The sequence below is a fragment of the Cyanistes caeruleus genome, chromosome 1, assembly GCF_971803275.1.
Source record: "Cyanistes caeruleus chromosome 1, bCyaCae1.hap1.1, whole genome shotgun sequence".
Classification (NCBI taxonomy): domain Eukaryota; kingdom Metazoa; phylum Chordata; class Aves; order Passeriformes; family Paridae; genus Cyanistes; species Cyanistes caeruleus.
The window spans coordinates 9,690,739-9,713,987 of record NC_141701.1 but is presented as its reverse complement, the minus strand read 5'-3'; the positions used below and the strand labels follow the sequence as shown (position 1 = coordinate 9,713,987).

The window sequence follows — 23,249 nt, the reverse complement described above, 5'->3', positions numbered from 1 at the left end:
GTCATGCAAGATTAATTCCTTGAGTTTCCCACAGTACAGCAGTACCCTGCAACAGCCTTCTTGCTTTGCAAAGCCAAGTGCCTGCATTCGGATTTGGAATTGATAGTTTCTAACTGTATCACAGATATATATGGACAGTCTATATATGCTGGTGTAGCCTACCAGTTCTGCTAACCTAGCCTGATCCAGCTCTGGACAAAATCAAATTCAGGCCTTCAGAAAGATTAGGATCAAGACTCAAGAAGTCCAGCCTGAGGACACTAAACATTAATTCTTATTTCGGACTGCCAAACTCTACATGTAAGACCCATGTTATTGAATTAAGGTAATATAAGGGAGCATCTTCACACCTAAGTCTGGGATATAAACCCAAGATTGCAGAATAACCTGCTTATGTGCCTGAGAAAGTGACACCTTGTATTTGTTCACAATAAATTTATAGGCAACAATTTTTTTTTCCGCTGTAGCTCTTCAACTGAAGATGGATGTGCTTGTCTCTTGCCTAAGCCTGCTTGACTTAATAACAAAAGTGAAGGTGGCACAGTGTAACCTCTCATATGAACAATCCAGTATCTGTGCTAAGATTTTGATGGGACTATGCTGATAGGATCAAGTACAATAAAATGAATAGACAAGGTTAAAGGAACCCAAACATAAAAACATGGTAATTTTCTGTCCATGAACTTCTCCCAGAAGTAGGACACCTGGCTTGGATCAGCCCTTCATTCAAGAAGAGGTTCAGGACAAATTGATTTTCCTTTTAGGGATTCTCCTACTGTTAAGATCAAGTGAAGTTTAAAAAGAACTTTTTTCTTTCCTCTTCCTTGTGTACAATCCTAAATCAACTGATTTGAGCCAAAAGGAAAACTTACATAAAACAGAAGAGGCAAGTGTTTAAATTAATAACAATTTGAAAATTTGCTTTTCTCCTTCACAAGAATAACCCAGTGAAAAATGGGCAGAAATGAGAGTATTTCAGCAGTCTATTCTAGTAAGACCTACTGTCCATGTGAGCATATAAATAGTTCATTACAGGAAATTAATGAAACTCCCAGGCCTCTCAGATGGAGAATATGAATCACTGCAAGGTTGGCAATGCAATATAATGGTTTCATAAAGGACAATTATGGTAAAAAATATGGCATTAATTTATCTTACTTAAAGTAATTTCCCCAACTCTATATTTCAAAGAATGAAAACTATTGCAAAGATTTTTAAATTCATGTATGTCTGCCCTGTCAGGGAAAAATGCATGAATGGATCAAATATCTATCCTTAGGGAGATAACCTGAGATAACAATATTTAACCTTAGGGAGATAAACTGAGATTCTGAAACTTCCATACACATTAGATTTTATATAAATTCCCTTCTTTAACTCACAGACTAAGGTAAATTCTCTGGGAAACTCCCTGAAGAGCATAATGTATGTTCTATGACAATCTAAACAACATTTTCATCAAATTTTCAGAAACCAAAAATTCAGCTACAAAAATATTCACACATCTACTTAAGCAAATGCCAAATTTCATCCTTGTTCAACAGAAATCGGAAGCATCCACTGAAAAACTCTTATATGTGTTTTTAGGAAATGGGTTAATTAGCATGAGGACTGAATTATACTTTGCTAGTAGTTTCATGGAAATTATTTCCATGGTTTTCCTAGGATTTTACCTCTCTGATATTTAGCAGAGGCGTAACAAATGAATATGCAGTTATTTCAAGGATTCTCTGAATCCAAATCCTGTCTAACTTTGTGGTAGTTTATTCAATTGCTCACGCCTTGAACTTCTTTTAGAACTGGAACTTAGGAAATTTGAACTTCCAGATTATTTTCTCACACAATATGTTTAAGCATATTGAAACCTTCTCAGTCAAAACCCCTATCCTGTTATTTTAGGGTTGCTCATCTGTTGACAGGCATGCTTTTTAAAAAACCGGAACACATTTTTTGAAGCAGAGTATCAGAACTTGAAAAAACAAGACCAAAATTTGTCTCCTTAAGCCTGCCTTGACAGTGATGTTCAGCTCCTGACAGAACACAGGAACTGCCATAAAACACCCATGTGTACCCAAAACTCCTCTCACAAAAAGGGTAGTGGTAAATATCCTTTCCCTAAATATCTTCCCAGATTCCAGCAATCAACCTTTCAGGGCATTCTTGAAGACAAGGTCATATTTTAAAAAAAATCTCTGCTCATCTTTGTGATGATGTCTCTTGATTTCTTTCATCATTTTTCTTGATTTCTTGTAGGAATTTATCTAATCTTCATTTCGACCGATTTGTATGTGCCGCCTCTTTAACATTCCATGACAAAAAGGTCCTCGGGGAAAAACACAAGACTACTGGCAAGATGAGAAACTAGGAGGTGAGACAGCTGCAGGCAATGTGTTTGCACTCCTTCCCCCTCATTCCAATGGCACTAGACAACCTCACAAGAATTAACAGAGGCGAATCTGTGCAGACAGAAAAAAAATCTTTTCTTTTTTTCCTTTTTTTTTTTTCCTGCTGGTATGGCAGTGATTGATATAGCAGCAGAAATCTTTTTGGAAAACAGGTTCTGTTAATAAGAGCCATAAATCTTCTTGTACATACTGAGGAAAAAATAACAAACAAACAAACACACAAACAAACAAAAACATCTACCAGAAGTGAAGAACTTTAAATGTGTGTTGCGAGAAGAGCTTTTAAAAAGCAAGCAAACTTACTAGGGGCAATATAGAACATAAGGAACAACAGAAGGTCATGTACTACTCTGGGTGTTTTCTCATCTGAGAATTACAAAACATATGAGACACCACTGCTTCATGATGTAGTTGCCTGCCTGCACCTAAGCACCACTTTAGTGTTTTCAGACATCAAGCTGGTAAACTCACATCTTCCAGAGATGATCCAAGAAATCCTACTGTACTACTGAAACACAGCAAATATCTTATTTCTTTTACAAATAATGTATTTTCAAAGTTACTCTACTGCCAGCCATAAATTATGGTTAATCTGAGTGCTAGAAACTACTGAAAAATATGTTAATCTGGGCATTTCTCTTCTAACCCTTTATCAAAGACCAAATGGGAGCAGAGGGTTTTTGTAGTGGCAGTCCTGTTCTAGAACACTGATCCCAGTCCTTGCACTTACTCTTGTGATCTCATTATTAAATTGTAGACAGAAATGCCAAATGATAGGTTTGAGTCTGTGAAATGAGGTCTCATCTATGTCACATTTTCATTACTTTGGTAGGAATATATTGCTTGGTCAGCCCCAAAGAGCAGAAGTGAAAACAGATCTACCAGATCACCTCCGTGCTTATTAATGGCCTGAGACTGCTTTTCCGAGCTGGGCAAATCCCACTGTCAGCAGCAAAGCAAGCAGTACAGTTCTCTTACAAAGCATTTATGAAACAAAACCAAGAGAGTCACTGATACCCAAGGTGATTATCAGTCACTCAGCAAAGAGGCACAGCTATTGCTCTGGATCATGTTTCACCAGGACACACTGCGGCAAATTTTTGTAACACAAATTTTCCACTTAACTTGATGGTAGTTCTACTTGAAAACATAGCAACATAACATCAGGATATGCTGCTGTCTCACTTGAGAACATGCAGCTGCCGATAATGTGGTAAAAAAGTAGTTAGTATCACAAAAAAAGTGAACAAATATTTCCAAACACATCTGGGGAGCAAGCAGATTTTATTGGTTCATTGCACATCAATCCTAAAAATGTTATTCCACTGTGTCCCTAAGAGTGCCTTCAGATATATCGAGATATATTTCTGTATTTACCTGGAGGAAGGGAGCAAGCTTTGGATAGCGGTGATAAATACAAGAACAATAAATGCACACACCAAGTTTGATTTGAATACTTCATCCCGCATTTGAGAATACTAGAATAAAAAAAAAACACACACAGGAAAGTAAATCAACTATTAGCACATGCAGTAGTTTCATTAAGGGTGATGTACATAGGAGACATGGAGAAAATTAGCACAATGCACCAATATATCAATAAACCTGAGTTTTTGCTTTGAAATAAAACCCACCAAATAAATTGTTAATAATCTGGTTAATAAATCTGGTATTTTAGCCAAGAGAGCAACAAATGTGTAATTTGCAATACAAAATTGTTCTGCTTAGTTCAAAATTATTTGCTTTAAAAATCCTGAGGTGAATACCTGGAGTTTGTGCTTCTGAGTAGAGTGTTAAACATTTAATTACTTAATAAAATGCTTAATAACCAGAAAACCCACAAATTTCTTCACATGAAGACAAGCACTGGAGTCATCTGTGACTCTGCATGCATGATGGCACAGAGGTGTCTCCATGATGGCCAAATTGAGGCCACAATGCTATTTTATCTAATTTTCTTTTTTTAAGAAAATTACGTAGTTATAATATTCTGTCACTATTTGGGACGCTGGGATGCTGGAAATCTGTATCCTAACTTACTCAAAGGCTGTGTCCACATTGGCAATATGGGCATTCTCCAAATGTAAAAGACTATTTGAGGTGTCTTGTTATAAAGATTTGTTGAAAAATATTTTTCTTCAGCATAACAAACAACTGAGAATGTTAATCAGGTTCCTTTTTTATGGGAATTACCAAGAAATGGACTAACAGACACATCGATAGACCACAGTGGATCAGTTAAAGTGGAAATATTAACTAAGTCCTCAGCTGTTATTTATCATTGCTAATTCAATTAAACAGCAGCTGTTTACAGCAGATGAAGATTAGTCCATAGGAATATTTTTTGCAATTCTCTATACCCTTTATGGATACCCCCAAGGTTTCTTTGTTTTATAAGAAATCCTGCAAAGGGTTGCCCCAGTCATTTTTCTTCCTCTGAACAATAACTTCATTTTGTTTAAACCTCTGCAGTTTAAAGGGGCTGAAAAAATGGTTATAAGAGTCAAAGCAATATCAGATACCAGAATCTTTCTTCAGAAATTTGGAAATAAGGAAAACTGCTGTTATAAATGCCTAGAAAGCATTATTACATTAAATAAAAAATAAATTATATTTATATATAAAATTAAGAAATGTGTCAAGAACATACACTGAGAGAGTCCAGCTATGAACTAGATTTCATAACTAATTTGCTCTTGAAGGGAGATCCTAGCTCGACATAGAGGATTTTTCCTACATGGAAAGGCATCACCATTGGTCAGGACATCATCTCAGCTATAAACATCTGGTCAAAACAGTCTCAAGTTCCCAGATGGAAAGAAGTTTTCTCACTTCCCTGCTCCCATTTGTCACGAGTAAGAGAGGGGGCTCATTTGTTGGTGTCCCTCCTCTCCTGTGATTATACCTTGTGTCTGCTGTTGGCAGTATCACTTGGGCACGAGTTTTGATAGTGCTCACAGGTAATTCCACTTCATTTTGCTGCTGGAACCCCAGAGGCACTGACCCTGATTTCATGTGCAAGGAAACAGAACTGCATCTGCATAAATAATGGACTAGGGCTTTTTTGAAATAGGGAAAAAGAAAGGTATGTTCCTTAAAATATAACACGAAATCCCAACTGTTCCATAGGGAAATTAAGGCAAACTAGATGAATGAAACACAAACATAGAATGGCCTGCTGTGTTGAGCATTATGTCAAAAGGATGGATGCTGTGCTCTAATCAGTAAAAACATTTTGATGAGGAATTGTTGACATCCCTAGGCAGCACTGACATAAATGATAAACGTAGCAGTTCTGTAGCGGTCTGCCCCTTAATGACTTGGAGAAGTAATTGAAGGACTGACTAAGCCTCAAGGCCCTTCAAAAAGCCTGGGGAGGCATGTAGCCAACAGAGCTGTGTAGAATGGTGGGAAGAATCATGATGTGACCTTGTCTGCAGTGAAAATCTTCACTGCAGCATCCCACAGAGCCACCTGTGCTGGTGTGACTTGCTCATGGTGCAGTGAAGGCTCCCATGGGGCTTGGGCCATTTGTCTCACTGCTGGGAGGGAGATGTTTATCCATGTGCTTGCCCAGCCTGCTGGCTGAAACTAAGGCAGGCAGGTTTCTTCTGTTGAGTAATGCTGCTTATTCCTCACCTCTCTCTTCCAAAGCCTCTTTGAAAGGGAAGTGCCAGTAAAAAGACAGGCTTCACATCTTCCCCTAAAGAAATATTTGTGCACTGGGGAGGAATGTTTTTGGTGTTATCCTCACTGCTGCTCTTTGACTCAGATAGGACCTTATAGATGAAAAGGTTTTTTTCTTCATCAGAGTTATGCTGGAAAAGTTTCTGCAATACAGAAGAAGGATGGAAGAATATGTTTCAAGAAGTCTAAGACAGGAGAGGAAGCAAACTCCTGAGAAGACCAAAGAGTAGACAGAAATCCAGTTGCTGACCAATGTGGAAAAGTTGTTGAAGAGGCAAAGAGTTTTCCCAGTGTCTCTTGCAGACCTCCTTGCAACTGGAGTTGAGGGAAGGAGGTGATGCCTGTGTCTGATGAAATACAGCAAGCAGGAAGAGCAAAATTGTTTTCCTACTCATGTAATTTCTATTTATCTTACCAGCCAGAAATTCTGAAACAGAAACTCAGATATTTAGATCTAATATTTGAACTAAGAAAACATGTACTTTGAAATTCAAAGCTCTTTTGATATTTCCAGTGTGCTCACCTCACAGAAAATACGTAAATGTTTCATGTCTAAGCCCAGTCTGTTTTCTAATCCAAGTACAAATATGCAGGAAGACTTTGAATATCCTTATACAAACTTTACATTGGAAACTTTCTTTAATAACTCCTTACCAGTATGTACAATTCCCTGCCCTGTGCTTCTGCTTTACCCTGTATGAAAGTACATGGTATGGATATTTTCACGTTGCTGATATTTAGGGAGATCATGATGATGATGATATATTTTAATTATTGGAATAATCTGAAGTAGTATCAGATTTTCCTATGAGCTATTATATATTTGGAAAGTTTAGTATCTTTTCATGCTACCATCAGAAGTATTTTCCTGTGATGTGAGGCTCTATCTGCCTAGATGCTATTTGTGGGAAAAAAACTCAAGCAAAACTGAGGGTGAATTGTCTCTAAATGACATATCAAGTGGTAATGAGTGAAATAGAGGTTAATAATGACTAGTCCATTTTGGTAAAGGATCTATAAAATATAACCAGGTGGGGTCCTGCACAAATCCTGTGAAAAACGAAGTATTGCAGAATTCATATGGAAATACACACGATGCCTCAGAGACATAACCCATTCTCTAATGTAACTGCTACTGCTTGCTGTGGAATGCAATTCTATCACATAGAAGGATAAAGAGCAATGAGAAAAGAGAGGAGTGACAAGATGTTCCAGTGGCCTAAACTGCAGTGACATAGCAGTTATCTCAACCAGTGTAAACCAGGATCTGTGCTAGCCCCATGGTGGTTTTGTTCATGTTGATTCCAGAATTGTTTTGGTTTGTTTTCCTAACCTTTTGAAGTCTTAAAGGAAGAAAACCAGAAATTTCATGGCTAGTGTAAACCTGATATCTGGAATTGCTTTATAGTGAAAAAATTCAAATGAACCCAGACTGTTTAAACAGAAGTCCAGTTTAACATTTCAGATCCATTCATGTCACCCCATGATCCCACATCATGCTAGTCCTGTTACAGGAGGAAGAAATACAGTTTACTGTCCATGTGGTTACTCACTTTTCTGTCATTTGAGGTACAGAACATGAACACAGCTCTCACTGAACAAGGTAAATGAACACTTCTTGGCCAGGATCTCAGCTATGGGGGCTGCTTTTTCTGCCTCCTGTAAAGTCTGACGTGAGAGGCACTAACAGATTATAGAAATGAGTATTTAGCAGATGCCAGTGCTAGCTGAAAGTGTGGTGGCTAAATGAGAGGGCACAAGATTTTACATGGGGGTGTTTACCAGTGACTGAGCTGGGCAGAAGGTGGGTGTCAGCCAAGGGGACAGCAGTGGGAGAGGGGAGGCACAGAGACAAGGCTGACTCAGACACACCATGGGGAGCAGCTCAAGGTGCTGCTGTAGAAAGTCATGTAAGCAGTACCAGGATGTTAATGGCTAGAAAAAAACCCCATAACTCCAGACTGAAAGGTTAGGGGTGGGGGGGAGCAGAGGAAAAAGGCTGCTGAAAGATCTTTGTGATACTCTAATTTAAACATGAGTTTGGTGTGTTTCCTAAATGGACTGGAAGAAGGGAGAAGTGGTAGTCACAAGATAGCATGAAGGAAATAGCTACTTTCTGCAGGAAAATGATTCAAATATTGCTTTTTCCATGACTTCCTGTGACCTATGGTTGAACACTAAAGTTATAAGGACAAACCTGTAATTATTGTACAGGCATGCAGGTGGGAAGGGATATTTCCCATGTTGTCTCACAAGACAATTGATCCTGTCTACAACAAAGAGGACACTGTGATTCCTCTTCCCTCAATCCACATAATTCCTTTGTATCCTGGTACATTCCCCATCACCATCTGAGCACACTCATGATGTCCCAGCACCCTGAACAGAAGCAGGGATGCTGCTGACCAGAAGCTGTCCAGCTGTTGGAGGTGCACGTGCCAGAACAAATAAAGCAGTGGTGATATTTTTTGAAACTTTACTCCTTCCTAATATGAGAAACCAGATTAATTTATGGAACAGAAGGAAGACTCAGTCAACTTTGCTGGATGGATTTTATGTTTCTATTGTCTGTGCCTACGGGTTGGGACTAACACCCAAGGAAATATCGAATGAAAGGATAATTCTCCGAACACTGCAGCCCGATTCTCCATTGGAAATGTTGTACTGGGAAGAAAATGTATCAAACTTCCCAAAATGTTGACTTTTAATAGACTTTTTTTCATTCAGATGCAATTAAAAACTTTATTAATATTTTAAATCTAACCTATATAATGTGATGGATTAGAGCATGGATCTTCTTTAAGTTCCTTAAATTGCATTTAAATTGAGTTCCCTTATAGTTTCTTTGTGGCTGACAATTCTGAAATCTAAAATAATAAGAAATTTTATATTCTGGGTATGGGATCTGATTCTGGGCTGTGCCTCATTACACCAGCCATGCTCAGGCCTTGTGTGATTAAATAGCATAGTGAGGCAAGGTGAACCACTGAAAAATTTGTTCATTCAGCAAGTTGTTTGTCACCAGATTGTTTCCTTCTTTGAGCAAAATATTTCATGTTCATTCACTATATTTTTTTAATCTTGAAAAGATTAAAGATTATTCATGACTTTTGGGACTTTATGTAGTAATTCACATGATATCTGAGATTTTGAATTTTGCTTCCTCTGGATCCCTGTCAGCTTTGCATGATGGCTGCACTGAAATATTCTCATATCTTCCTTTTCAGCAGATAATTGTTTGTGGATAAATTGGTTTTGGGGGTTCTACCTTGTGTCTCAGTGTAAATAGCCTCATTGTATTTTTGTTTTAATAAACATTTATTGTTTCTCCTGTAAGATTACTAGTGCAACAAGGGCTTACATATACTTCAAGCAGAATTTTTCTTTCCCAGTTGTCTTGATGAAACTCTCACCAATCAGCCTTCCTGGGGACTAGTCTCTCATGAAGCAAGTAAAACTGTCTGTTTTCCAGTGGAAGTTAGAGTGATGCTGGAGAAGTGAGCCTCCATGCTTCCAACTATTCCTGCTATTTTTATTTCCTTTCAGTCAAGTGCACATAGTATTGCAGACCTGCTGTTGCTGCACTGTCATAGCATATGAAATTATCAATGAAAGTCAATGAAATTATTTGAGATCTGTGCAACCTCACCCTGTGCCATCAGCTTTCAAGGAGTGTTCTCCCATTACCTTATCTTTTAAAACTGATGACTTACATCTGGATGTAGACTGAAAGAGAAGTTAATGAGATCATATTGCTGTTGAGAAGCAGCAAAGACACGAACAATATTTAGCTCTTAGAAACAGATTTTTTAAGAAAGATGTTTACAACAGTTGAAAAATTACTGTTGACTTGAAATAAATATTGCAGCTGCATAGAGGACATCAGAGGGATTCTATGATTAAATAGAAGGATATATATTTTTGGAATATAAATGTCAGTTTATTAATATGCTCAATCATCGTTAGTGCCAAAGTAACCTGTCATCTGACAGAAAACTGCTTGTACTCGATACAGCTTCAACCCGGCCACTGGTTGTTGTTTTCAGAAGCTGAGTTTGCTCAGTGTTCATACTTTCCAACAATGAAATGCAATCATTTCAGCATTGTAACTCCTACATCATGTCACTGTGTATTATGAACTGTAGATCAGCCCTGCCTTCTGAAAACTTAAACAAAATGAAATAGAAAAACAAAGCAAGAAAAAAAAAAAAAACAACACAAGCCAGAACCTAAATCTTCTCTACTTCAGTGAACATTTTTTACAATTGGAGTTGTGAATAATGCAGCTACCAAGCCCCAGCTACCTTATGCTCCAGGCTGGAGTCTTTAAACATCAGTGAAAAAGGCTTGATATGCTCTCTTCTCAATTTATCGCCACTCCGTAAGTCGATGGTGTGCTCTATTCGCTTGTTAATTTCCTCAGGCCCAGACTGGACATGCAAAGCTTGTGCAAGATGGTTTGGAAGCAGATTTATTGAATTTCTTGTTAGGGCAGCCAGAGTCTAGGGGAAAGCACATGCAAACAGAATAAACCTGCTGGTCCCCTTGGGTTAAAAATGCAATGTTTTAGTTCATGTTGCATTGCAAACCATTACAGCATTCCATGCAATTCATTCAATGAAATCTACAAAAGTTTAAAATAATAAGTCTGTTCCACTAAACACATACAGTAAATTAAGGGGAGCATTTCAATGCCTTCTTTTTTACAGGTAGGAGGTTTGTTGCTGCACTGAGCATTAGGACTTTATTCTGCTTTCCAAATCTGATATTTAATTATTAAAACATGCATGGGGGGAGTACACACACCAAAATCACAGCAGGATATCTGACTCAATGGTGTGTTTTAATAAATAAGAATGGGAGCCATATGAAACAAAACCCACAAAACAGGAGAAATTAAGTTTTTCTTATCTCAAAGTTACTGGATGTGTGTAGTTAAGGAACAGATCACTTAGTCAGGAGTGAAGAAGGTGACATTTCTGATTACTTCAGCATGGGCTTTCAGATAATCTTCTTCACTACTGGTATATTTCAGCCAATCTAGATTACAGTTAGGCTATATGACTTAATTTAACTGTAATTCATATCATCATTTAAAATATCATCTCAAATGCATTATTCCTTTGCTATTTCAATGACTAATCAAAGGAAAAAATGACAATACTTTTGCTTCACAAAGGAATTCTAGCAGATATAGTATGAAGGGTGTTTCATCTTCAGCAAAGAGTTAGAGTTTGCTTTCATAAAGAGAATAACTCATTCCCATTTCATTGTGCCATTTCATGACACAAACCAAAGTGAAGCAGCTCTTTCCCACTTGAATGGGAAAATAAACTCTACTACTGTAATATTCCCAAGGATTAAGAAATGTTAATGAATGGAAAGGATGTGAAACTTCATACATCATAGCATAAGACATGTCAGTGTTATTATGGGTGGGAAATAAAACTCTGCCTGTGAAAAGTTATTCCATAGTTCCTTCCTGAAAAGACTTTCAGCTCTGTCTCCTACTGGGCACTGTTGAAGCAGGAGTTTAGGGTGTTTTATCACCAGATGCCCCTGGAAAGCCAATTCTTTTGTACCACAGGATTACATAGGGCAAATGTCAGAGGGAGACTTCCCATGTTGATATTCAAACTGTAGTCAGCAAACATATTCTGATGCATCTTGGACAGCAGATTAAAACACAGGAAGGGTCTCAGGTACCCAATGCCAAAGCCCAGGTGACAGCTATCCTTAAATCATAAAATCAAGTCCATGGACTCTGTAGTCACAGATAGTGTTTCATATTCCATCTTGTTATCAGCAATTTAAGATCCCAAAATACAGACAGAAGAGTATGTCAGGATTGAAATATTTGTGTTTAAGTGAAAAACAGTTTTCCTGTTTGTTTAGTGGAAAAAGGACTTCAGTAGAGGAGGTTTGGGAAGACACTCTACTGGAATCCTCCCTTATTGTCTAGCAAATCAGTATCATCAACATTAGGAGAAAAAAACAGTATCAAAGAAACTTTTCTCATGCTTAGGGTTCAGATATGTCTGAATTCATATCTTGGCCTTGGAGAAAACAATCAAGGCAAGTGCATAATTGCTATATTAGTACATGCTGTGACACTACTTTGGTTTAAGTACTCCTATCTCTTTTTAAACTGAGATAGGAATAAAAGCTTTTATCAATTTTTGGTGGCTGAAAGGCCATGAGTGTGTCTGAAGTCCCTGTTAAAGGATAAGATCACATCAGATGGTGGTGTGTAAATTGATTCCTCAGAATTACTTTGTATTTCTGCTTCTACACTGGAAATGAGGGTGGAGAATGTCCCTAATGTTTTTGATGAGCATTTTGTTTTATTTATACAAGAAAAGAATCTCAGTTCATCCTAGTAAGTGACTATATTTTGGTTAAAATTTTATTTTAAGCTGTGATTGATATGAAAATTTCTCTCCTTGCTGAATGTATGAAGTGTTTTACAACTTATGATAGATGAACATGACATAATATCACCACTATGGCCATGGTGTCTGTAGTATTTGCAAAAATAGACTCTGAATTTGCATTTATATTCACAATATAACAACGAAATTCACATTTGTGTTTCATTGTTTTCTCTCCCTTGCATACATGCACATACTTAAGAAAATGGATTCCCTGTATTTAGAAATAAAAACAATGAAAAAACATCATGCAAACTATTGTCTCAAGAATAAGTTCTAACCACATTTTGTCTCTTATCCCCCTCTTTGTTCTGCATCTTTTAAGACTTCTTTATGCAAACACAAAGAAATATTGATTTTTCCTATTACCTCTCCTACACTTTTGTGAGCAGCTCTATAAAAGACAGAGTTGTGAATTCTACAATGGACTTTTGAAGTTTTCTGATGCTGACAATAATCATTTATTATGCAGGAACACATAGTTCTGTTAAAAAAAAATAAAATAAAAAAAGCCCAGCTAAACTTGCATCTGAAACTGAAAGATGAATTAAAACAAACAAATAATAAAACTCCAACTTTACACACATTTTATAGAGTCTTTAAAATGTAGTTTAAATTAGATTTTACTTCCTTCCTGGGGAGTTTTCCTGCAAAAAGTCCAAGCATCCTGCTCTCAACAAGAAGGGAAATTTTAAATCTGTGCTATTTAGAAAACCTTAGGAAGGTTTAAAATTATTTTTTTTTCATACTGTGAGGTTTTAGAAGGAAACAGGAAAATAAAAGGTTACATCTTTAAAAAGCCAGGATGCAGATAGGATTTAGTTCATGAGGAAGACACCTAAATGAAGGTGTCTACAAATTTGGTGTCTACATGCTCAGTGCCTAAACTTCTGTTTCTTCCAATACATATTCCAGATACTTTCAGTTGCCCAATCATGAGTAGCTGTGGTCAGAAGAGATGCCTTAGGGAACTTAGGAATAGTCAGGAGCCAGGAGATGTGGCACAGGACACAAGTGCCTCTGGTGAGGACCAGCCGGGGTGTGCTGGGGTATCTCAGCACAGAAATCACAACAATAACAACAGGGTAGCTGAAACACCCAGGTACCTTGGTTTTGATCTGAATTCCACCCTTTTGTTTAGATTTGTCTGTCATCTTGGCAGACTTTTAGTATAATTCCTGGGCTCACTGTTAACCTTCACTACTGAGGCACCCCTATAGAAGACAGAGATTTTAATATGTTGTTTTTCCTAAATCACATCCTGTCAGGCCCATCAGGTGTCTCCACCAGCACATACCATGGCCATGTCATGCTTTCAGCTACTCCTTTTGTAAGGTTATGGAACAAAGCCAGCTTAAACAAACATTAATTCATTCTAGAGGAGGAGCCCTCTACTCTCTTGAAATAAAATAACTTCTGTCCAATTGTCTTTGCTTTAAGAAAAAAGCCCAGACACTGGTTTCAATAACAGAAACCTCTATTTATGTTGGGCATGTCTGAATTTCAGACAAGAGCTCACACCTTTGGCTTACCTCATGACAAGAGCACATAGTGATAATTGGGCTGTAGACAGTAGTAGTTTTTTGCTAATATCTGTGACTGCCTACATAAAAAGTGGTTATTCGTTTCTTACATAAACACATTTACAATTCACTGATTCAGGCTGCTCATTGAACACAAGCTTGAGGTAATAAGTATGGCTTGGGATAAATTTGAGTTTGGCTTAAAAACACCCCAGAGATTTCACATGCTTCCTAACATAACTAGAGTTAAAAGTAAGGTACATGTGATCAGTTGCTCAAATTTTGTTGTAATTTAGATTGGGTAAAGAAATAATTTAAATTCTATTGGAAAATATTCAAACTTACAGAGTGATTCATTGCTGGGTTGCTGCTACTACAATTCTCAAAGACTGCTGCTGACAGTGACCTTTAAGGTGCTTAATTAGTGTTATTAAATGCTTATCCTGTCCAAGACTGACACACCTCTGGAAAAAGCTAATGCATCCTAGTATAATTTAAATCTATCATCAGAATTTTTAAACTGAAATACATTATTTATGAGCAATACTGCCTATTGTCTCAACTGTAAATTAAAAATTACATAATAATTGAATCATACATGGGACAGCAGATTTTTAAAATCTTGTCTCCACCAAAAGGCTTATTGTAAAACTGTTTAATATAAAATTATAGCTTTTCCCAACACCAAATTATTTAAAAAACAGTGAGAAACTGTTCTAAAAGTAGATTGTTGCCATAAGTAAGAAAAAAGTTTTAAAGAAACTAATAAGCTATGCCTATTTCAATTATTTCCAAGACCTTTTTACTAGTACTAGGCAGGAGTTGATCAATAATTGAATAAAATCACTAATTCTTTATTTTGTTCTTTGTCTTTGCTAGCATCAAGGTCAGGTTTAGCTGAGAAAATGACCAAAAAAATGAGAGCCTACTCTGCATCGATTTTTTTGGACTACAGAAAGTGGAATATCTTAAAGGGAAAGAAATAGAGAGAGATCAGAAGATATCCACAGCAGCATGCACCCATACCTCTACTCTAATGAAATGACAGTATGCAGACAGGTCAACAAAATACAGAGAATACTATAAGGCAGTGTACATGCAGATACACAGATGTACAGAACATATATAAAACAGGTGTTTTATATAATGGCAAACTGCGCCATGCTCAAATTCACTTTGAAAAGGTGAAGACACTGCTGTGGGCTGATTGATTGTGAAATTTTATCACTTCTGACCACATTAGTAGGAAGCAGAAGGTGGTTGACAAAAGCAAGACCTCCACACAACAATGCTTAAGGTTCAACAGACAGTTCAGACAAGCAGGAATAAGGATGTGCAGCAGAAGAAAGTATATATATTGTCCTTGCAGATCCCTCAAAGAAAATGAAAGAAAACTTCAGCTGACCTTGCTTCATAAAGACTCATCAATCTTTCAAGTGCACTGAGAAAAGTGGAGTCTGAGGGCATTTTAACCTTTCCAACTTTAATTTTTCTAAACAGACAGACTTCACAAAATGATTTTTTTTACCATACAAGAATTGTTGGTTCCCAGGTTGCTGGCAATCAGCCATGCAGTGCTTTTGGAAAACATCTGATCAGGAGAAGTTGCTATTATCTCATATTTCTATTGAGCTACAGATGTCTTTAGAATCTATATCTCATCTGCTAGTGAACTTTAATTATATCTTAGAGTCTGAGTTTTTAATATTTTTGATGAAGAACCTGGTTTCACAAGGTGTTTTTTTGTTCTCTTCCCTCAGATATCAATAAACTACTTTACACTTTTTCCTCTTGCAAAATATCCATTCTTTCATCCCTTTAATTTGATGGCTTTACATGAATCTATGCAATGAGATATACACTCTGACTAGAATGTTCCAGCTAATTTAGTAACACTAAATTTATTTCTAATTACTTCTTTGTGAAGTGGTTCAATTAAAACTAAGCCATGCAGTATTTAATTTCAGTTGGGAAAAAGAAAAAAACAATGAACCCAGAATCTCTGCTTCATTGGCATTTTCCCAGTATAGATACAAGATTTTTTTCTGCCTTGAAACAATTTGTTCAATCCTTTGCTGTTGCAGTACATGTTAGAATAAAGGTTAAAGATGAATTTGTCTCCTCTGAGGCCTCCATTATTGAAGTGCACTCAATCATGCATTCATCTCAATGACATTAAAGGAAGTTTGACTTACGTTTTGTTTTCCCACTATGTTATCAAATGGAAGTTCAGGGCTCCAGGATCCTTCAGTAAACGTAGCTCCACTGTTTCTCCTGTCAGAGGAGCTGACAGCCTCTTTCACAATATCTTCAGGTAAAGTCAACAGACTCTCCTCAGGCTGTTTAATTAAATAAGTCTCAATGTTATGTTTCCTCAGGAATTCATTGCGCTCTTTGCCATGCCCTTCTTCAACTTTATAATCCCCATTCAGGCAGTCCAGAGTGGCTTTGGAGATGTGAATCCTCCTGCATAAGTAAAATAAGTAGTAGCAAATACTGATTGGTCTCTACTAAATATAGGTTAGAAGGAGGTTTTTGAATTCTCTGTATTGTTTAACATCATGGATAAATACAAGGTTTTCTATTGTAAACAATGAAGATTAAATAATCATGACCTTTAAATTTAAAATCATGAGCTTTATTTGTGGCCAAATAATCTCAAGACACGTTTACATCAATAAGATGTCATTAATGCACCAAGTCCCATCACAGGAAAAACACTTTGACACTCCCACCTGATACCTTTGCTCATAGTTAATAGTTTAATGGGAGACTATCCCAAGTAACATGCTATTCTGAATGAAAGAAAATTGTGCTTCAGGGAAGTATGTTGAGAGAAAAATAAATGCTAAGCATTAGAACAGTTTATGTGAAGATCATAAATTTCCATCTGTTTTCTGAGTTAGTTTAAACATTTGAAATTATTGCACTGATTACTGGTCTGATTGCACCTGAAGTAAATTAGGGAAATAAGGGAACTATACAAAGGCAAGCAACATAATAATTTCTATTAAGACTAATCAGCGGGTGTAATAAGCTTTGGCCAAAGTGAAGTTGAATTTAAGAGGTTACATGCAAAAGAGCTCAACTTTTGCAATGGTATGATTGGAATTTGAGTGTCTTCCAGCTAAACTATTTTTAAGGAATCTTCAAGTTCCTGTATGCAGGGAAATTGCAGATACCTCTAGAATACATCAGCATGGTCAGCCGTGCTCTACTGTACAATGCAGCATCATGAATGCAGTAAGAGCTGTTCATTAGGCATTTATCTAACCCAAGAAAATAGTTGGAGTGGCTCTTTAAACCAGCTCATTTTTTGAACTTTGGGTGTATGACACTTTCTGAAAGACAGACTTGCATAAGGATTCCTAATATTCAGAGTGAGATAAAATTCTTGATCCTTTATTGATGACACATGCTAAGTTGCTTTTCTCAGGCACCACAGTTTGGCTTCCTCCTGTGAAGGAAATGTCCCAACATCCTCCTTGGGAACTTCCTTCTGCAACTCAAAGGATGCCAATACAGAATTAAATTTCTTAATAATTTGATGGAATAAAAAACTATAAGGGCAAATGTGATGTATATGCATTGCAAGAAAATAAAGTGCTAGTTGTATTTCAGCAGTTTGAAGTACCCAGGAGTAACAGAACTTGGCACAAATTGTCCATGTAAAGCATTAAATATTAAAATTTAATTAAAAAGATCAAAGAATTGTATCCCAGACATTTTTTAAGCTCTCTCAACTTCCCTGCTTCTTCCCAGGTTTTATACAACTTTTTCTTTCTAAAGTCGTGCTGTTATAATGATCACATGGATTAGTAGTATTTTGTAGTGAAAAAATCAGTAAAACTCATGATAAAACCCAGCAAAAATGTTTCTTATATAAAAAAATATAAGCAACTTTTGGCCTGGACTTAAAGAGCAAAGCATGTAACCTCTCAGAAAGATGATACGTTTCCTAGCACTAAGAAGTCCAAATAGGCTAAATTGATTTAAATTAAATACTAACTTAAAACTAAAACAAAAAAAAAAGAAAGAGAAAGTGATACACTAGTTGCCAAGGTGACCATCTCTCTCTTTAGATTCAACTATTATAATTTAGGAATGTTGAGTAACAAAGCCCTGAAATATGGATTTTATGATGGATATGATAACAGCTTTAAAGCAGAGTATGGAGAAAGATATTAATGTAATAGATATTAATATAATATCCTTAAATGGGCCAAATGGTAATAAATAGTTGGTAGATTATAAGTATTTTCTGGCTTTATCTTCTGTACTGCTTGCTTAAAAAAAAAAAATTTAAATGTGGAGGGATATATTTTAAGTTCATACAAATACAGTAGATTGGGAACCTGAGTATTGAAGTCAAAAAGCTTGACCTACTCTTGAAAGCATATCAGGCCCACAGTGTTAGATGATACCTGTCATTGAGACATCACTGAAAATTAAATATTACCTAGGATTTATGTAATTCAGTACTGGAGATTAATACCTACATACACTAAGTAAAAACTATTTGAAAATGGGATCCTGGCAGAAGAATGTCACTGAAATAACATGGTAGGATCTTACAAGGTTTCCTTCTGAGGTGTCATGAACACGTTTTTTACTCTCAGAAAAACAGAAATTGCAATTTTTTCTCAGTGTTCCTGACTGCCTTCTCCCACAGCAGCTGGGCTGTTGGCTTGTGCTCCTTCTGTCAGGTGCAACCTCTCCCTGCATCACCCACGCCGTGGGGCTCAGGGGGACATGCAGGGGCAGAGCTGAGCCCTTTCCTTCCTGCTCTCAGGCTGGGTGAAAGGATGTTTCCCATCCTCAGCTGCCTCTCTCCACTATGCCCTCAGGAAAATGCTGCAGTTCATCTTTGCTCTTGTTTTACACTGTGAGGTGAGAGCAGGACCACTCATAACCCCAGGGCAGCTTTCCTGGTGAGGCTGCTCCAGGAATGGCAATGTCCTCACTATTATAACAAGTGGGGGGATTTGAATGCTGGTGGCAGGGAGAAGTAAGGCGAGGCTGAAATGAACTTAACAGCTCTATTAAATCTGCTCTGCACACTGGGAGACTCTGATGTAAGTCTCTATTCTGAGGGACTTGGTTCACTGCTGTCACATACAGGCTTTGTTCTGCTGGCACACTGATATCCAGGAAATCACTCTGCTCTGACAGACTGAAAACCTGCCAGGCATTTTATCTGCAGCAAGGCTGTGCATTTTCTGGGTTATTCATTAATAGCCATATGACTTGCACATATTAACAGCAATAGACTCTGCTTTTTGCAGGTGTGGATGGTGAAACTTAAATGATCAATTTGTTCATTTGAACAAAGCATCCCCTTAGTCATCTGGGGCTATCACGTGGGATAAGCAGCAGGCAATTAAATTTTTTCTGAAATTCTGTACACGGGTGACATATGCAGAGTACAGAAGCTGTTCTCAGAGCATGCAGAATTACATTTTCTGTTAATTCCAAGAATATATATTAGAATAAAGGTTTACTATGTAGAACTGTAGAAGGGGCCTGCATTTGCAATATATGAAGCAAATTTCCTTCCAATTTCCTGGGAACATGACAGCTCTGACAGATCCTGATGTGTGTGTAGGGAGGACAGCACATGACTCAGTTTTGATGACTTAAAATCTCTGTCATTCAAGGTGACAGCGCCACTTAGACTTTTTTCCACATGAAGATGTCTGATGCTATTGCTTCTAAATTCGATGGCTAAAATTGGAATTGTCTAGGTGATCTTTTCCACATTTTTCATCAATGGCAGTTTGAACTGAAAGTTAACAGAAGATTCCTGCAATCACTACTGTTAGCTCAAATTTAGGATTTGTAGCTTCCAAACTAGCAGGATATGTAGGCCATGTCATGCAGAAATAACATTCAGCTTTCAGGTGAATCAGCCACATCAGCCACTCAGACACAGAAAAAAATAGGCTTTTTTTTAGTGGAAAACCACACATTTTCACATATAGACAGGTTAAGATAAATATCTCAAAGCATCTACTAAAGCATCAAATTATTTAAATACTTCCTAGAGAGCCTGTTGTTTACAACAATTTGTTATTAACATATTGACCTATGAACATATAATTCTTCCTACATTTTGTGCATTATGAAATAAAACAAATTATAGCTTTGTGCCTCATAGTATCATTTGAATGAAAAAGGTGGGAGAATGAAGCCTGGAAAATCTCATGAATGGTCAACACCTCACTGGGAAATTTGAGCTACTTCTGAGGACTATGCAGGCTAAAAACAAAAATTGATCTTTTCCAGAAAACCAAGGCTGACAAAGAAAACTAAAGATTTTTGTCTTGTCTTTTCAAACGGCTCTACAAGCTGATCATTTCTACCTTTTTTGGCTACACCCTCACTAATCCTTACCAACTGCAAAATACATTAAAAAAAGAAAAAAAAAGGTCATAGTTGATGAAATGATGTAAGAGAGATAATCTCTTGGCAAGGTTAGCAGTGTAATGTGCTGGCAATGTTTTCTGACTGTGGGAAATACAAAATACACTTTGCCTTACCCAGGAATTCCACCTGACTCGAGTTTGTTTGCAATATCCACGTCCCATGACCAGACATCAAACTGCCACTTTCTCAGGCCCAGCACTCCACACAGAACTGATCCAGAATGAATCCCTATTCTCATGTCAATGTCGTGCTTTGTTCTTGATCTGACATATCTGTTAAACAAAACACACAAAGAAAGAAAAAAAATAGACTTATGAAAATATATGCCACAATTTTCCATATCATTTTGAAAAGGATATGATGTAAAATACAACGTCAATTAGCTGTAAAGTGCAGTCTAGCCTGTAAAATGAAGAGAGAACTTTCCAAATAGAAAAGGTAGAGGTAGTGATAAAATTATTCTAAAAGCCAGGTTATCATTAAGCACATAATTGCATGCATGGCTCAGTGGCACACTTACTATTCCAATCAGATAGAAATGGGAAAATAGAGAGAGAAAAAGGTGTCTGAGTGAAAGCATTTCTTTGGACTTATTGAGTGCTTTAGCTTGGCATTGTAAAAGGTTCAGGAACAGTATGGAGCAGTTAGAACAGTATGGAACAGTCAGGAACAATAGGGACAGTCCAAGAAGAGGAATTTTTTTTCATAAAACCTGTTTATTCTTTTATATTCTTGTATATTTTTTACTAATTTTCAATTTTTATTTTATTGTTATATTATTGATTGGGATTTTCCAGAGTTCTTTTTGTCAAATGATTTTTTATTTTCATTACATTTGGCCATTTGCTCTTTCACGACAACCATGTGAGTTTAAAATCAGTTTTGTCCATTCTGTGGGGTGGTGAGGACCATTTCACCTCTCAAAAATAAATACATATGAGCATATTTCTTAGAAGGCTGCTTTTCCATTCCTGTTTGTGTGACAATAATTGTTTGCACCAGAAATGCTATTAGAGTTTGTGTTCATTAATCTTAAAGTTCTGAGCTCAGGATAGGAAAAACACATTGCTACTGCTTGTCTACAAACCTGCTGTGTCTCTAAAGGGCCTCATCTCTACAGTCACTGCAGTCAATAGAAACACAGCAAGATCACACCACAGAGCAGGCAAAGAATAAACAGCTCTATTTCACTGCTCTGAAGTTAAGTGCCTCAGATGCCTCAGTAATGACCTTGACAGATCCTCTGTAGAGGAGGAAAGAGTAAATTGCTTACTGCATTCAATTCTTTGGCTTTCATTGTTGCAAGGGAGCATCAGCTCAGTTTGTAAGGGAAAAAAAATCCCAAAAAAGTTATAAAATGGAGAGGAACTAGTTGCACAAAAATGTGAAAAAATGGAAATAAGAAATTATTCTTTATTTCCCTTTCCTTCGTACTATAAAATCTGGAGAAAGGCAGGCATATGATAAGTCTCAGTGCAGTAGTTAGCCTACAAGACCTGCTTATCATATTGGGAAACCAACATATTTCAGATATCTAAAAGAAAAAGGTTTTAAATAGTTAATCATAAAATAATAAAGAAGAAGCTTTGAGAAGGTATTTATCTGTGTTCTTATATTTACAGCTTATATCTTCATTTACAAATTTCTTCATTGCAAGCAAGCAAGAGGACTTGAAATATCAAAATTAAACAATTACCTGTCCCTGGAAGATGGGATATACAGCAGCTCCTCCACACTGAGCAGCTAATGAAAATGAGACCACTGAGATTGTAATCTATTTTGAAGAATTTTTATATGCTACAAAAATATCTAAACTGACATTCATAACTGTCAGAGGAATTATCACACAACTCCTCACATGATTGTTTCTCGAGTCTGCCTTTTCCTTTTGTTCAGACTAAGATAATAAAATTTCTAATTTTACATCTGATTTCCTTATCTTGAAATAAAAGATAGTTGTATCTAGAGGAAAAAAAAGAGCAAAAAGCTTTTCACTGAAAAATGCAGTTAATAGGAAGGGCTTAAGTTTAATAAAATATTTTAATAGCCTATATTTATGTAATCTTTCTCTATACTTATGTAGACACACATGCTGTTTTACCAATTTCATTTTTATTTTACCAACTGTCATGTCCTGTGATGAGCAGCTGAAGGCTCTATGGTATGTCTAGTTTAGAGAAGAAGAGGCTGAGGTGTGACCTCGTTGCTCTCTAACAGCTTCCTGAGGAGGGGAAGGGGAGAGGGAGATGCTGAGCTCTCCTCCCTGGGATCCAGTGACTGGACGAACAGGAATAACACAAAGCTACACCAGTGAAGGTTCAGCTTAGATTTTAGGGAACATTTCTTTACCAGAAGTGTGGCCAAACAGTGAAACAGGCTCTCTTCTGAGGTGATTGATGCACCAAGCCCATGATCAAGAGGCATTTGGACAATGCCCTTACCATGCTTTATCTTGAATTGGCAGGGAATTGGACTAGATGATCACTGCAGGCCCTTTCCAACTAACATGTCTTATTCTTCTATTCTATTCTAGTCTAGTCTGGTATAGTCAATTGCATTAATTTTAAATATGGTGAGCTGTGATCTTGTATTTATATTTTATGTGAGAACCAACACACGCAGGTATCACTGGAGAGACCAGGTACAAACAATGGTGCAAATGGGCAATGAACCCCTCTATTTCCAGAGTGTTCACTAAGGATTGCTGGATTTAACTTTTCCTTTGTCATAAATATGTGGTGATGGCCTGGAGGCTTTGGCCTCCTCCATCACACACA

General features: G+C 37.0%; 1 protein-coding gene across 2 annotated transcripts in view; it reads right to left on the bottom strand.

Moving 5' to 3' along the window:
* Positions 1–23,249, bottom strand: part of ADCY8 (adenylate cyclase 8) — a 118,213-nt gene that overhangs the window by 25,800 nt on the left and 69,164 nt on the right. The window contains exons 6-9 of one of the 2 annotated variants that reach the window (XM_086879067.1): positions 20,586–20,744; positions 16,242–16,512; positions 10,397–10,594; positions 3,783–3,883 (exon numbers count right to left, since the gene is read on the bottom strand). In XM_086879067.1, the coding sequence (XP_086735193.1) occupies positions 3,783–3,883; positions 10,397–10,594; positions 16,242–16,512; positions 20,586–20,744 (729 nt within the window). The remainder of the gene's footprint in view (positions 1–3,782; positions 3,884–10,396; positions 10,595–16,241; positions 16,513–20,585; positions 20,745–23,249) is intronic. The other variant, XM_086879073.1, reaches the window with a different exon arrangement.